Genomic DNA, 16,540 nt, shown 5'->3' with positions numbered 1-16,540 from the left:
ATGTGTTCTTTGCTTTTTGGTTCAGAATTCGTTAAGTGACAGCAGTTGTTTGTTGGTGGTGGTCGTTTTTTTTAGACCATCCCTTCCGTGAATGATAGCATCAGCGGATTTTCAAAAGTATGTTAAAACTTGCTTGGCAGATTTCTACTGACATTGCACACCTGAATCAGATGGAACCCAGTGTATAGCAGCACTCAATATTCCTTTGCACAACCCAGCAATTTTATGCCTGGGAGTCTACTTAAGACAGCTGGAAACTTATGTCCGCACAGGCACATGTGCCTGAATGTGCATAACAGCGTTAGTCATTATAGCCAAAAACTGGAAACAGTTAACATGTCCATCAACGGGTGAGTGGATAAACAAAATGTGGTATATCCATATAATGGAATAGTATTCAGCATTAAAAAGAAAAGAAATACTGATGCATGTTACAGTATGAATGACCCTTAAAACATGCTAAAAGCCAGGTGCAGAAACCAGATATTTTCTGATTCCATTTATATAAAATATTCAAAAAAGGCAAATTTATAGAGACAAAGCAGATCAGTGGTTGTCTCGGTATGAATAGGAATTAACGGCAAATGGGCATGAAGGAACTGTGTTGGGAGATGAAAATGTTCTAAAATTGGATAGTGATGATGGTTGCACAAATCTATAAATTTATTAAAATTCATTGAATTGTAACCAAAAAGGAAGGCAAAAATTTACACCTTTATTCCCGGAGTATCTATGACCTACAGCTGAGCCCCAGGGGGAAAACATTGCAAGGCAGTTTTATAGAGAGAGAAATGTTTAAATTAAAAAAAAAAGAGTTCTAGTTCTTATGGAAAGATAACCATACTTCTATTCAGCAAGTTCTATTTTGGCGACGGCTTTGGAGAGTCTTATAAGTGTTAAAGCAAGTTAATTCCCCCCTTTCACTCTTCTAAGTGATTAATTCCTGGGAACTAGAGTTAGGCATTCCAGTTCGTGACATTTTAAACACACCTACACATAGACACAGTACAAAGTGCACATTTCCGAGGGGATTTTTTTATGACTATGTTAGGATCTGTCTTAGAAATCCATATCAAGCACTTGGGTGGAGTATTGTGTGATTACAGTTTGGATTAAAAAAGGAAAAGAGAAAAAAAAAAAAAAAAAGAACCCACTGACAGTTTAAATTAAAAGATTCAGTTCATCCAGCAGCCAAAAGTTTGGGTGTTTATCTTAACTTGCCTCACCTTTCCTTCACCTTGTTCTTCATGGGAGGAAGCCAGGGTTCAGGGTTGCTCGGGAGGCAGGATTGAACGGTCCCCTCTGCTTCCTGACTCTTCCGGTCCAGACAGAGATGAGGCTCAAATGGGCCTTTTCTTGTCTTTGTCCTTGTCAGCAAGAGGCTGGTAATTTCCTGTTGGTTCCTTCATCAAAGTTACCAGGCTCTCATCCCTTTGATGCGTCTGTCCTCAGACTCTGAAGATAGCCAGGCCCTGCTGAGTCAGTTCCTTGTTTTCACTTAGAAGCCCCAGGCTACCCCGGGCCTTCTCAAAGTTTCCTGCTCTAGAGGCATCCTTTGGTAAATGGTATAAAAAGTGAGGCAAGATCCAAATAGGGAGATGGTTTTATCACATTGCAGTAGGCCCACATCATGCCTTCCCCAGGCAGAGGGAGAACACTGAGAAAGACTGAACAGGTATGCCTTTTCTGAACCAGGCATTTCAGGTAGAGATTCCCACAGCTGAGGCCACAGAGATAAGTGGGGAGGCCACAGGCCTTTGATCTGAGTCTGATTCCTGGTTCTGCTGCTTACTAGCAAAGACTTTAATCTCTGTGAGATTCAGTTTCCAGTTCTGTAAAATGGGGCTTGCTATCTGTGCCTAGATTGTTGCAGGGATTAAATGTGCCCACATACCTAGAGCAGTAAGCACTGTGCATAAAGCAGAGGCTCAATAAATGAAAGTTATTAATTACTATTATTAATTATGAGGTCTGATTATTGTCACACCTTAAATCACCTGAGCAAGAAAGGAGTCATGTTACAGTATGAATTATAATAATGATGGAGATTAATCTTATCATAAATGATATTTGTAATAAAACTTCTGGTCAAGAATATTTTAGCAGTTGAAAATTTACTGACACTGTAAGGCCTGTCATGGGTCATATAGAATTAGATGTGCCAACCTTGGGGGCAGGGGCCCTGGGTTCATGTCCTAGATCTGCAAATTCACTGAATCTCCTTGGGTAAGTAATTTTCTTTCTGTGAGCCTCAGTTCCCATGGCTGTAAATGAGAGCTTACTCAACATAAGTTCTTAGGAGGATGCTTCCAGAGCTGATATTCTGGAGTTTTTAAGTCAAGACTCTGTTAAATTGAAAACCTCTCTTAGATGCATTTCCTCTTTCCACCACTAGGAGCAGTCAGGCAATCATCTCAGGCGAAGCCCTGACTCCAAGAATCCCCTATCTCTCAAACATAATCCACTTTAACTCTATCTGTAGCGTTTCTTTGTCTTTCCCTCTCACCTAGACTATAAGTTCCCCGAGGGCAGGGATGATACCTTTTTTGGTTTTTGTCTGTATCTCCAGCACCTGGTGCATTAGAAGTCCAATCAATATATTTGATTAATTGATAATGTTAATTAAGAAATATTTTTATTAAATTAAGGCCAGTATATCAGTCATATATCACCACAGTAATACTAGGGTATGAATAACCACAGCACTCAGTGACTTAAAATAACAGTTATTTACTCTCATACATCTGTGGGTTGGCTGGGGCTGGGCTGGGGTAACTCCACTCAGCTTTCTGTATTTCTCATCCTCCTCCTTAGGGCTAGCTTGGGCATATTCTCATGGTGATGGTCACTGCACAAGATGCCAAGCAGAAATATGTGCGGTGTCTTGAGGTTGAGGTTGTCTCCAGTAGGCTGAGAACTGGAAACTATCTTTTCTATCTCATTTTGTTGGCCAAAGCACACCATATGGCCAGATTGAAAGTTAATGGGTGGAGAAATATAATCTGCTTTTCTAGTGGAAGAAGCTTCAGAAGTTGCATGGCAAAGAGTCTGAATACAGAGAAGTGTAAAGAGTTGGGGCCATTAATGCACTGTCCCACAAGCAGAAACAGATTTCCATCATGCCACCATTCTGGGTCATCTTGGGTTGTCAGGTCCCATAGGTTATATCCTATAATCATGAATACAATATTCTAGAACATTAGAGGAGACAGAAGATCAGAAGGCGATTTCAGTGTCTTACCAAATTGTAACCATGTCCTTCCTTTACTTTGAAGTTCCAGTTGTAAAGGAAGAAAGCAAGCAGAAATATTAATGTAATAATATTAATCACCAACTTATATATAAAACTAGAAATTCTCAAAACATTCCTTCAAAGTATGTATTATTATCCTTATTTTACAGATGAGAGAATTGAGACAAGAAAATTATATGCCCTGCTCGATATAAATACAACTGGTAAGTACTGGAACTGGGATTCCAGCCTATGTATGTTTGACTCACAAGTCATCCCACTAGCTTGCCCTTTGAGTGGAGAAGCTCATGCAACAGATTCTAGTCTTGATATGTTTGGGGGTGTGTGGGGAAGAGAGAGAAGAACTTTCCTCTACACCCAAGGCAGAGGGCATCTATCGGATCCCTAGGCACAGTGCCTGCAACACAGTAGGTACACAAAAAAGTATTCATGGAAGGGTAAAATATGAAAGGGTGAAAGGCGGTAAGGGAGAGAGGAAGGGGAAGTCAGCAGAAGTGGAGAAAGTAAGAGAGGAAGAAGGAGGATATAAGCGAAAAGATATAAGTATGTTGATCTATATGGAAAAACCATACCTTTCCGTGATGGGCAGAAATCTGTGGATTCTGAGGGTCACTCATCCCTTGCCCCTACTGGTGCTGAGAACAATTGCCTCCTGCCTGCCTCCATTCCACAGTGTAGATGGTACAACTTGAGCCAGCCCCTGACTATCTTGCTGATCTTCCAATCTCTCCCTTGATCACTCAGGCCACACTTATTTTCTTGTTGTTGTTCAAATGCACGTGTACTCCAGATTCAAGACATTTGCATTTGTTCTGCCCTCTGCCTGAAGCACCCTGCCCCTATTTCATGGTCTGCTCCCTCATTTTGCCTATTTAATCAGGATTTACCTGGCTCTCTCACCAGCAGAATCACCCATTCGATGCTCTAATCCCCTGTAGTCTACCACTTTCTATCCCTTTAGTCTGCTTTATTCTTGTTTATAACATATATGTACTTGACATCATATTACATATTTTAATTTACATGTTTTTATTGGTCATCTTGCTCCACCAGGCTATAAACTTCAGGAAGGCAAAGTACATCATCTCTCTCATTCACTCCTGTGTCTTGAGCATCCAATACTGTGCCAGGCATATGGTAAGCACTCAGTAAATATTTGCAGAATGAATACATGAATAATATATGCATGAAAGATGCTAACTGAATGAATGAATCCCCAAACCAAGAGCAGATGAATCATCTGCTTGAATCTAAATGTGGTGCAAGTGTCCCTTGTTTACAAAGTGAATTTAATGATGCCACTTATTCACACTACAAAATGATTCTGCATTTTACCAAAGGTTTTATTCGAAAGCTAATTAAAATAGCTACCTTGTTTAGTGCTTTTAAAAATATAATCCAATTTACAAAGTGGTGGTGTGCAGGCAGCTTTTCTAGAACATATGAATTTCTTAAAATGAATTACAGGTATGCATAATGACAGTTCTGATTCTGATTTCTAATTCTTGTTTGTTTGTTGTATGGACAAAGAAATTGGCTTAATAAAATGCCTCACAGAGGGCTATTTCAATGTTCGTATGTGCATACGTTTACGTTACTTTTTAAACTTGTGAATAGGTGCATTTAAATATGTTTGTGCTCCTGGAGAACCACTGGAAGTATTTTCAAGGTTGGTACCGGCTTGCTTTGCAGATAGTCTACAATTTAGACTACAGGATTTGAGAGCTCTGTGTTCCAGTTTTCATGAATGTTGAAACACTGACTATCGGTGCTGAGAAGGGAAGGCAGAAATGATCCTTAGCTGATGGAGAAGGCTTAAAAAAAATCTTTCTTTAGTGTCCTCAGCTTAAGATAAGTGAACTTACACAGCATAGACTATTTCAGTGCTTTATCTAGTGGTTGTGTGTTTCCCTTTCCCTATTCAGTTGCCTTTTGGTGGCTAAGAGATAATAGTGATGTTTCCATAGAGCAAAGGTAGGTCAAAATGGAATGCAGTATTTTACACAGGTGGCCCAAGAGCTTTCTTCTTGGAAACAATATTCCAGAAAATTCTCTCTATTCTGATTGACAGTCACTTTAGTTCTGGGTCTTAAGCCATGATTGATTCCCCATTGCAAAGAGTATTGTTCTGGGCATGGGTAGAATTAAAGAATAACACTTTTAATAGCTATTCATTGAATGCCTATTAAGTACTTTAATTTCAATCTTTACAACTGTTCTACAGAGCAAGTATTCTTAAGCCCATTTTATAGGTAAGAACAGGGAAGCTCAGAAAATTGGACAGCTTACTCAAATAGTTTGCTAATAAATGAATAATTAAATGTGACTTAACTGCTCAGAGTCTACAAGGGAATATAACTAGGAACTAATTTATATGGGAGAGGTGGTAAGGAGAGGTGAGTGGAGGTCTCCGTAAAGGTATGAATCAAAGCTGAGAATTAAAAGATGAAGACGGGCTAGTTAGGATAAGTGTAGGGAGAGAACATGAACATTCATGGAAGAAATAGACTACATAAGGGCATTGAGGCAAGATGGAATTTGGAACTTTTGAGGAGCTAAAAAATATCTGTAAGACTGATGCTTAATGAGCTTTGAGGAAATACAGAGACAGATAACCCAGGGCTTTGTAGGACAAGGAAAGAATTGTGAATCATATCTTGAATGCAATGGGCAGTTGTTGAATTTTTTTTTTTCTTAAGCAGAAGTGATCTGATTGTATTTGTTGACGAAGAGCCTAGTGGCTTCAAGTGGATGAGAGAAAAAAGGGATGCATGAATCTTTTCAAATTAATGATTTTGTTTTCTTTGGGTATATACCCAGGAGTGGAATTGCTAGATCATATGGTAGTCCTACTTTTAATATTATGAGGAACCTCCATGCTGTTTTCCATAGTGGCTGCACCAATTTACATTCCCACCAACAGTGCACAGGGGTTCCCTTTTCTCCACATCCTTGCTAATAACACTTACGTCTTATCTTTTTGTTGATAGTCATTCTGACAGATGTGAGGTGTTACCTCATTTGCATTTCCCTGATGATTAGTGATGCTGAGGGTCTTTTCATGTGCACCCCAATGTTCACAGCATTATTATTTACCATAGTCAAGGTATGGAAGCAAACTAAGTGTCCATCAACAGATGAATGAATAAAGAAGATGTGAGATACACACACACACAAAATGGAATCCTGTGTCATCATTCACATCATAAACATTGCATTCCTGAAGACCCATAGTGGGAGATATGGGATAGAAGGTCTCAAGAACATGATTCTTAGTAGCTTCTACTTCCTCTTGGAAGGCGTTGGGGGGGCAGAGGATCCTTGGCATTCAGCTGGGCTCCACTGGAACCATGGACCTGAATAAGAGTAGACTCTCGATTCCAGGTGGTGGATAACGTGTTGTTTTGGGCACAGATCTGCCTGGCCAGAGAAGGATGCTTGAGAATCTGGGATTTACACAGCTGTATCAGACTGCCCACAATGACTGGGCAGTAGGTCTCTCTCTTGGGGATGTTGTTCATTAGAGTGCCAGAGACAAGCACGAGAGATCACATTCAGAACACGTTCATCCTGGTTCTCTATGTGGTTCCTTGGATCGTCAGCAAGGCTAAGCACATTCTCAGGAAGGCCTTCTATTTTGGTCTTGGTAAGCCAGAGGGCCTGCTTTACACCCTCGAGGCGGCGGCAACGCGGGTGGAAGATGTAGCAGGCCTGGTCCTTGTACAGCGGGTGCTCGTGAAGCGGGGGCAAGTGGCGGAACTTCGGGTGCGTCCAGCCGGGGTCCCAGGGCGGGAAGACTCGCCGCGCCAGACCAGGTATAAAGTGCATCTTCCCGGCGTAGGTGATGGGCTCCAGTCCAGGAATCTCGTACACCCCGTCCGGGGGAGGAGGCTCGGGCTTCCGCGTGGAGCGCATGCCCCACTCTTATGCCCCACGTCTTGGGGCCCCGCAGCTCCCAAGACCGAGCCGCCCAGGGCGAGCAAGCGCCAGCCTTGCTGGCCCCGACGCCAACGCCATACCAATCCGATCTCTTCAAGACCTCCACCGGGACGCCGCCATCTTCCCGCGCGCAAGGCTTGCTGAGAACCCAACCTGCAGTTTTATGAAATCATTTTGGGCCCTAGGCTGCTCTCCTTTCCTGTGCCCGCGAATATCCTCCTGGGTCAGGAAGACAGTGTCACCTGATGTTTAATTAGTTAAAAAGAGAAATCCCTCAGCTCTGAGCAGACTTTGGACAAATACTTTCCTCTCTCTGAGCCACTTCTTGTCTAAAATGAGTTTGGCCGAAAGATTTCTACATTTCTGTTTCCCTCTGAAAGCCCATGGTTACTGATTACCTTCACTCCAGGCACAGCTTTTCAAAAGTATGTCCGAAGGATACATTTATATTGATTCTGTGTCAGTTGGAGTCCTGCCCTGAAACACAAGTGATAGGACACGGAGGGCATTCAGTTGACCCCAGAGCTCAGTGCGAAGGTCAGCCAGGTCCCCTAATGTTGCCACTCAGGGCCATTTGTCAACAATTCCTTGCTGTTCAAGGCCTCCAAAGATTTTTACCTGTCTACTTTCTTACCTAAAGTGTCCATACCATTGCTCATCTTATTTTCTCCTTCTCTGCTCCTATCAGGGGAGGGAGCAGGATTCCATGACACAGACAATGGACTTGGAAATTGAGCTGCCCAAGTTTGAATTCTGGTTATGGCCCTTACTTGCTGTTGGCAGATACTTTACCTCTGTGATCCTCACTTTCCACATCTAATAACATCGGTACCTCCTTCAGAGAATTGTTGTAAGTTAGAAAGGTGATACATCGCAGTGCCTAGAATATAGTAAATACTCAGTGAGTGTTTTCTTTCTTCTCCTGTGCTCCTCACTCATCTCACTCCTACTTCTCATTAGCTTTCATTTCTCAAAATTGAACTAAGGCATCAAACGTTTCAGAAAAATATTTCCTGACCTTTCCCTTCCCACAGTCTCGTCTACAGTTTGATTTTGCTACAGTGTATTATCCCCTATGCTCGTCTGTCCCGCCACTGTCCCTCTGCAGGAGACATCTAGAGACCAATAATCACTGATACTTCATCACTGTCTCTCAAGCATACAGGCATACGGTAGGTGTTCAATAAATGTTTGCTAACATTTACTGCCAAAGAGGATGCTAAAAGAAGGCATCCTCGAAGAGGGATGATGACCAAAGAGGAGGGGAAAAAAAATCACGTATGTCAGGCCAGCTCCTCTAAAGAGATTTGGTATAGAATATGAAGGGAAAATAGAGTAAAAGCAGAATCCATTAACTGGCCCAAATTACATTAGTAGTTCTCTACTATGTGACATATAGTCATCATTTAGTCTTTAGTACAAGCAATTCTTTTACATATATATATATATTTATATATATATTTTAAAATAAATTTATTCATTTATTTATATATTTTTGGCTGTGTTGGGTCTCTGTTGCTGTGTGTGGGCTTTCTCTAGTTGCGGCAAGAGGGGGCTACCCTTCGTTGTGGTGCGTGGGCTTCTCATTGCGGTGGCTTCTCTGTTGCAGAGCACGGGCTCTAGGCGCACAGGCTTCAGTAGTTATGGTGCACGGGCTTCAGTAGTTGTGGCACACAGGCTTCAGTAGTTGTGGCGCACGGGCTCTAGAGTGCAGGCTCAGTAGTTGTGGTGCACAGGCTTAGTTGCTCCGTGGCATGTGGGATCTTCCCAGACCAGGGATTGAACCCATGTCCCCTGCCTTGGCAGGCAGATTCTTAACCACTGTGCCACCAGGGAAGTCCCCAGTACAAGCAATTCTTGATTGACTAAGAAAGGTTTATCAACAGAAGCAAAATTTATCATGTGTATTTACAGTCTGATTTGCTCTCCTCCTATAGCTTTTCTTATATCTATGGAAGGGGAAAATGCACCCAGACAGTCTATTTTCTTTATGTCAGTTGAGTCACAGAAGCAAACATTGGAAGATGTGCTATAAAATAATCAATCATCAGGTAAAACTGTTTTGGATGTGGCAGATGTATAAAATGAAGTAAGGTTATTTTTCCAGCTAAAAGTTTGTGTAGTTACAAAAGATTCTGGTGGAACAAATAGATTTATCCAGATCAACACTTGTAAGGAGGTATGATTTCAAAGCAGAAAGGCAGCTGAGAATAGCAGCTAGTCCTTTCCAGCCTTTTCCTCCTAACCCTATTTCTCACCCTCATGCCCAGCACCCAGTAATTGCTTTTCCACGATAAACATCTTTTGCTTTCCTTTTGTTAACAGCATGGCTTCTAGAGTACTTATACATTTTATTTGGCCAATGTTGTTTTAAATATCATGGCACAAGTGAGCAGCAGCAGTGGCAGCAGCATCCTAAGCAGTTACTAGAAAGGAGGTGCCTTCTCTGTGTTATTGCTGAGTGTAGTTACACTGATTTTGCTGATGAAGAAGCTGTAATGCCAGCTGATAAGCTGTATATCCAGGGTGGTACGGCTTAGACATTGTGGAGCTTGGGTGTCTCCCTAGAGCTTTCTCATTCCAGTATGCGCTGGTTTTTCTCAGATATAAACTGGCAAGCATTCAGTCTGCTGGGATGGTAACTTCCTATGAACTGGACATTTAACATCGTATAATGCATCTATATCCTGAAGCCAAATGCATGGAAACCTATTCAACTCTGTCCGTGCTCAGATGCCCACAGCATCATCCTCTTTGCATATATTCCTCCCCCTGCTTAGAACAAGTTTGCTCCTTTATGCTCTGGCTAATTCCAATTTATTCTTTGAAAATTCCATGCTCAGGTGTTCTATCCTCCAGAAATATTTTCCCGATACTCCTTGCCCATCTCTCTCCCCTGCTGCCAGTATGAACTTAGTATCCTTCCTTTGTGTTCTGTGCACCCCACCATGTGCCTAATTCTTAAGGTCTTCCTTGACTTACAATGGGGTTACGTCTCCATGAACCCACCGTAACTTGAAAATATCGTTAAGTCGAAAATGCGTTTAATAACCTAACCTACAGAACATCATAACTGAGCCTAGCCTACGTGATATGTGCTCAGAACACTTACATTAGCCTGCAGTTGGGTAAAATCATTTAACACAAAGCTCATTTTATAATAAAGTGTTGAATATCTCATGTAATTCATTGAATACTGTGCTGAAAGTGAAAAACAGAACGGTTGTCTGGGTACAGAACGGTTGCAGCGTATTGGTTGTTTACGCTTACTTTTGGGTGGCTGACTGGCAGCCTCAGGCTCGCTGCCCTGCCCAGCACGAGGGATTGTCAGACCAGGTATCACTAGCCCCAGACCAGGTATCACTAGCCCCAGACCAGGCATCACTAGCCCCAGACCAGGTATCACTAGCCCCAGACCAGGCATCACTAGCCCCAGACCAGGCATCACTAGCCCCAGACCAGGCATCACTAGCCCCAGACCAGGCATCACTAGCCCCAGACCAGGTATCACTAGCCCCAGACCAGGTATCACTAGCCCCAGACCAGGTATCACTAGCCCCAGACCAGGTATCACTAGCCCCAGACCAGGCATCACTAGCCCCAGACCAGGCATCACTAGCCCCAGACCAGGTATCACTAGCCCCAGACCAGGTATCACTAGCCCCAGACCATGTATCACTAGCCCCAGACCAGGTATCACTAGCCCCAGACCAGGTATCACTAGCCCCAGACCAGGTATCACTAGCCCCAGACCATGTATCACTAGCCCCAGACCAGGTATCACTAGCCCCAGACCAGGTATCACTAGCCCCAGACCAGGTATCACTAGCCCCAGAAAAGGTCAAAATCCAAAATTCCAAGTACAGTTTCTACTGAACGTGTATCACTTTTGCACCATTGTAAAGTTGAAACATCATAAGTCAGGAACAGTGTACAGTACTTGACCCATCATGTAAAAAAATTTTTTTCTCCCAGGGCTCTTATTTCTTTAAGGGCAGAGGCCATATTTTATACATAATTTAGGGATACATATTCCCAGATATATCAATATCTGTAGAACCTGTCGCAGACCTTGGCAAATAGACCATGTTAATGCATGTGAAGATAAAATAAGAATAGGTAGCATTATAGTCATCTGATCCATGTAAGCAGTTTACATGTAGACTCATTTAAATCTCATAACTTGCAGGTGAGATTAAAACTGTTAACAAGGATCATTTCTAGCGAGCGAGAGAGAGAGGACAAGAAATATGCACACAAATATATGTGTATATACATATACATAAATACACATACACATGTACAACTTACCGGTACAAACACACACACATCATAGATCTGTACGTTTTACTTAATCATACACTTGATAAGTTTTCAACACAAAGAGATTGACAACTTATTTAGCCACATTGTTAAACACACAGTGCAGATCACAGGTGGTTCTCTGCCCTCTGTATTCTTCCATAGACGGTGTTAGAGTTTTCAGTCCTGGGTGTCACACTGACAATCAGGACATTGAAGAGCCCGGAATGTAAGCAACATGGAGAAATGATCTGAGGCTGTATCGTTTGTAGAAGAGAATGCTCTGGGGGCACATGATCACTTTGTTCAAATATCTAAAGCACTGTCATGAAGAAGAGTGATTAGATTCATCTTGCTTCGCCCCAGGGGGGTATGAAACTGGGACTGATGGATAGAAACTTCAGGGAGGGAGAGAAAATGCTGCTCAGCCTAAGGACAGATATCTGGCCGGAAGGGTCTCTGCCACTAGATCTTGTGCTCCTCAGAACAGAGGCTTTGGTTCACGTCAGGCACAGGAACTCAGACTGGCCGTCCGCCTGACAGGTATTATCATATTTCACAGGGGGCTTCTCCTGTGGGTAGGAGAAGATATTACAGGGCCACCATGATCTCATCTAAATATAAATTTTAATAGAAATTGTAAAAAGTCTAGTTGGAGTACCATATGCCTCGGAAAGAATTTTATTTCTACTAATGGTAAAACTACCACTATACTACTACTACCACCACTACTATGATTACTATTACTATTACTATTTGCAGGGTAGCTACTGTGTAAAAGGTACATATTCCCTCTGCTAGACACTTGGCATGTTGCATGCACTATGTCATTTAACCTGCACAGCAATCCTGAATGGTCCATGCTCTCATCCCCATTTTGCAGTTGTGGGGGACTGAGGCTCTGGGAGGTGAAACCCTCTGCTCCTGGTTGTCCAGATAGTAACGCTCAAGCCCATGTATGTCTCAGCACAAAATTAGTTACCTGTCTGTTTTACAGAGAGGGTGGGGGAGAAGAGAAGAGAGGAAGGAAGAGGCGAGGAGAGGAAATCAAAGGAGAGGAATAACATATGATAATCCTAGGCTTAAATCAGATTTAATTTGGGAAAAAGTGATACTCTGTTCCTGAAATGTTCTTTCTTGAGTATCTAGGTGTACATTGCTGGTTGTGTAAATTGCAGTTATCAAAGACAGATTCTTTAATTCTTTCTATGATGAATCCACTTAATTCTGTGGCCACTGCATCCTTCATAGGAAGAGCTGCCTCACAGTTGCATGAGAACAGGTCAATTTATGTGTATGGCTCACACACATCTTCTCCAAAGGAGAAATCAAAAGGGACCTAGGTAGGGTAAGTGGAAGGACTTGAATAGGAATTGGAAAATCAAAGTTGGTGAGAAGATTTGGAGATATTGTCAGTACATCAAGAATAATAAAATTAAAGATATCTGAAAACAAATGATTGTAAGCAATTTTAATAGAGATAGTCTCTTCCCCCAAGGGACTTAAAAACCCAAGTTGGATGAGCTGATTCAGATAATTATGCTAGCCTCAGTGGAATAATATATGGAAATATATAAGAAGTACACGCGCCTTCTTTTTTTTTACGCATACGATGTTCTCTTTATGTGTCATACATTCTGCAGCCATCTTTCAAGACCTGCACCCCAACAAAGTCTTGATTCACTTCTCTAATTCCTGGTGTTTTCTCTCAAGCTCCTGTAGATGTTATCCTCTGCATCACAAAATTAGATTCAGGATCATGTGCTGTCTTGTACTACTGGATTTTTTTCCCTCTTGAGTCTGTTTTCCTTTCCTGTGCAAGTGGCAAGAGATGCATATAGCAAGTTACAGTATCACTAGGGAAATGCCAGCTGGAGTTCTTAAGTAGCTTTACAGGGTATTCTAACTGTGAAGAATGCACTGAATCTGGACAAAACAGAAGCACACAATCTCATTGTAAGGCAGGGAAGAAACTTCATTCACCAGAATTTTTCTTAAGAGGGGCCCCATATGTGTTTTGAAGAAATAAATAATATGTGGTATGGATGGTGAGGAGCAAGAAGACACTCAGTGTGGTTCCCAAATTGCCTTCTCAAGGACACTATAGCTCCAGGAGAATTCTTTGCTGTGACTGAGCACCTTCACTGGTGGAGAGATGAAAAATCGGGAGTCAGAGCCTAAATTGTACGAGGCTGCTACATCACACCACTTCAGGTGATACCACTGGCATCAAAGCTAGGAGGTGACTATGGAGCAGAGGAATGTCTAACGGAAATTTTTTTTCTATATAGATGCAGTGTTAAGTCCTCGTCTTTATTTTCCTGCCAAATACCTTCAGTCAGTTCTATCATGTTTGATAATGCTTTTATGACACTGAATTGTTTTGTGGGGGTAGGATATTAAAAAGGAGTTGAGGATCTGAATTGATATCAGTGAGAAAGAAGACTTCCCCTGCAGCTTATAAACTAAAGGTGGAGGGGACATTTGGATTACACATAACAATGGAATACTGATATCAAGCTTTTAGGGTTCTTAGGAGTATTAAACAAAAAGAAAATGTAAACTATATGGAAATAGTAAATACTCAACATGTGCTTACTATCTTCTTATGGGAAAGCCAACTTATATCCACTATTCATAGGAAACTAAACACGTTAGTGAAGTTGGTAACAATGAAAAGTCTAAGAAGAGTGTGTGTGTGTGTGTGTGTATGTGTGTGTTGGGAATTGCATGAAAAGACCTGTTATAATTAGATTTTGGGGAGCCTCACAAATGAAGGAGGAGAGCACAGGGAAGATCCAAGTTGTCAGTGCTTCAGACTCACAGCCTGTGCACCACCCCTGCAATAGGATCAGCCCTGTCAAAGGAAGAGGGGTCCATGTGGGCATGTCTAGCCTCTGTTTCACCCCCCAAACGTTGCTGGGACACATTGTAAATCTGTCTGTCATTTCCTTCTCCTCTCTCTTTTGATAGCCGCACTTTTCTTCAAATATGTTAATATAAGCAGTTCTGCTACAGCCAAATCTTTCTGTTGCCTAAGAGTCATTTATCTCTTTGTGACGATCATACTTATCATTTATTTTATTTTAAGGCTTTTAATCTTGAGCTTGTTGTGTTGTTGTTGCTACTGTTTTGAGTTCTAGAGACAGGAGACTGGCAATTTATCAAAACCCCAAGTATGGGTAACATTCCCAATGTGAAGTGTAAGTTTCTTAGGAAAGGAATCTTGCCTTCCTCATTGTCTGCATCCCCACACAGAACAAGGCACAGAAGAGAAGCTCAGTAAACACTCACATATTCCCTGGGGTCTGCCTGAAGGAAGAGTCTATATTCCATTTCACACATTTCTTACTACAAAAACTTTTGCCTTATTCTTAAAGTCTATTATTATTAAGTGCATTTTCTTGTGTTCCGGTAAATTAAAATTTGTAGGAACTTAATCTGTCTGTCTCCAAACACATTTGTAATGCTTGGTATTTTTTATCCTGTTGTTCTCTGGGTGTCATATATCATTATACTACGTAGCATTTCTTAAAGAGAAAACCTACGGACAGTGTATTTAAAAAAAAAAATCCCTATTAGTATGGCCTATAGCAATTAAAGCTTGAAATTAGAATTAAGCATTGTGCATTTTGATGCAGGCGATCATATAGATATATTAACATTGTGGCAAAGGTTTTTCTTTGCAGGCACAAAGTCGTCATTAGGAAATATAATACTCATTTTTTGCTTGATTAATTATAGCAGAGGCATAACAAAATATATATTGTGTGTTGGAGCATGCACCATTTGCAAAATTATAAGTCATGGATAAGCTGAGGTATGAATTCAAAACATTCTGTAAGACACAGAGTAAGTATGAAATTTGCTTTTTGAAATACTTTTGGTAAAGAGAATTTATGCACTTAAAACATGAAGAAATACATCTTGAGAACACAATTCAGTCTAAAATAGTCTAAGTTTTCCTCCCACCTTCTCAAATCTATGGCTTTCGATATGTGTAACTTTGGAGGATATTCTGATAATGATACATAATAAATAATCCATAACACATAGCACATAATATAAATGTAATAATAGCTACTATTTTCTAATAATAGCCAGACTTCCAAAAAATGCCAGACATCAGGCTAAGTGTTCTCCGTGGTTATCTGATTTAATCCTCACTAATCTGCCTAGTAGGGACTGGTGTGTTATTATTATTATTATAAAACTTTAATTCAATGAGATGCACCTATATTAGCTGTATAACTTCATAAGTTTTGGCAAATGTATATATTTGTGTATCTGATACTCTAATCAAGAAAGGAATATTTCCATCACCCCAGAAATAGATGCTATTTTTATCTCTAATTCCCAGATGAGAAAAAGTGGGCTCAGTGGAGTTATATAATTTGCCCGATAAATAGGCCAGTAATAAATAGCAACGTTGGTAGCCAAATCCATGCTCTTCCTTATACTGTGCCAGAATACCCAAGGCTTAGCTCCAATATATGCGGACTTTCGTGTGTGTGTGTTTCAATCATGGTAGGGTTTGGAGAGGAAGCAGGAAGCTGACATCTAACAGTGTTTTTTTAAAGTGCTAATCATTAGAATATCCTAGCTGAGTAAAGACAGAGATTCCTGCTCCATCCTTGATTTAGTAGACTGACATGTGGGCCTAAAACCTGTATTTTTTTGTATGCTCCCTACGTGATCCTGATACCATGTATTTATCAGGATAGGCTATGTAATGCTGTGGTAACAAATCAAACATGAAATATCAGAAACATATCACATTAAATTTTATTCTTATTCAACAAATCCACTGCTTGTATGACTCTCTAAAGAAGATGTCCTCTTTTTTATTTTTCCCTTTATTTTTTCGAGCTTTACTGAGATATAATTGATGTATAACAGTGTGTAATTTTAAGGTGTACAAAATGTTGATTGATACACTTAGGTATTGCAATAAGATTATCACCACAGGTTAGCTAACGTCTCCATCATGTCACATAATTAATTTCCATTTCTTTTTTGTGGTGAGAACATTTAAGATCTACTCTT

The 16,540-nt window shown here is 41.0% G+C and overlaps 1 protein-coding gene and 1 pseudogene across 5 annotated transcripts in view; one reads left to right on the top strand and one right to left on the bottom strand.

The window, feature by feature from the left end:
* The window catches only part of LOC309617194 (uncharacterized protein), a 549,153-nt gene that overhangs the window by 2,209 nt on the left and 530,404 nt on the right, over nucleotides 1–16,540 (top strand). For all 4 annotated transcript variants that reach the window (XR_014237788.1, XR_014237789.1, XM_082369115.1 and 1 more), the window contains exons 2-3: nucleotides 3,403–3,456; nucleotides 4,307–4,390. Coding sequence is in view for 2 of the 4 variants with exons in the window: in XM_082369115.1 (XP_082225241.1) it covers nucleotides 3,403–3,456; nucleotides 4,307–4,390 (138 nt within the window). In the remaining 2 variants the exon portion in view is untranslated. The remainder of the gene's footprint in view (nucleotides 1–3,402; nucleotides 3,457–4,306; nucleotides 4,391–16,540) is intronic.
* On the bottom strand, nucleotides 4,730–10,536 carry LOC309617167 (large ribosomal subunit protein mL37 pseudogene; annotated as a pseudogene). Its single transcript has one exon. The product of its transcript is annotated as a large ribosomal subunit protein mL37 pseudogene (transcript).

This window comes from Balaenoptera borealis (genome assembly GCF_965194805.1).
Source record: "Balaenoptera borealis genome assembly, chromosome: 19".
NCBI lineage: Eukaryota > Metazoa > Chordata > Mammalia > Artiodactyla > Balaenopteridae > Balaenoptera > Balaenoptera borealis.
Note: the sequence above shows the minus strand (reverse complement) of the source record. Positions and strands in the feature narration are given on the sequence as shown.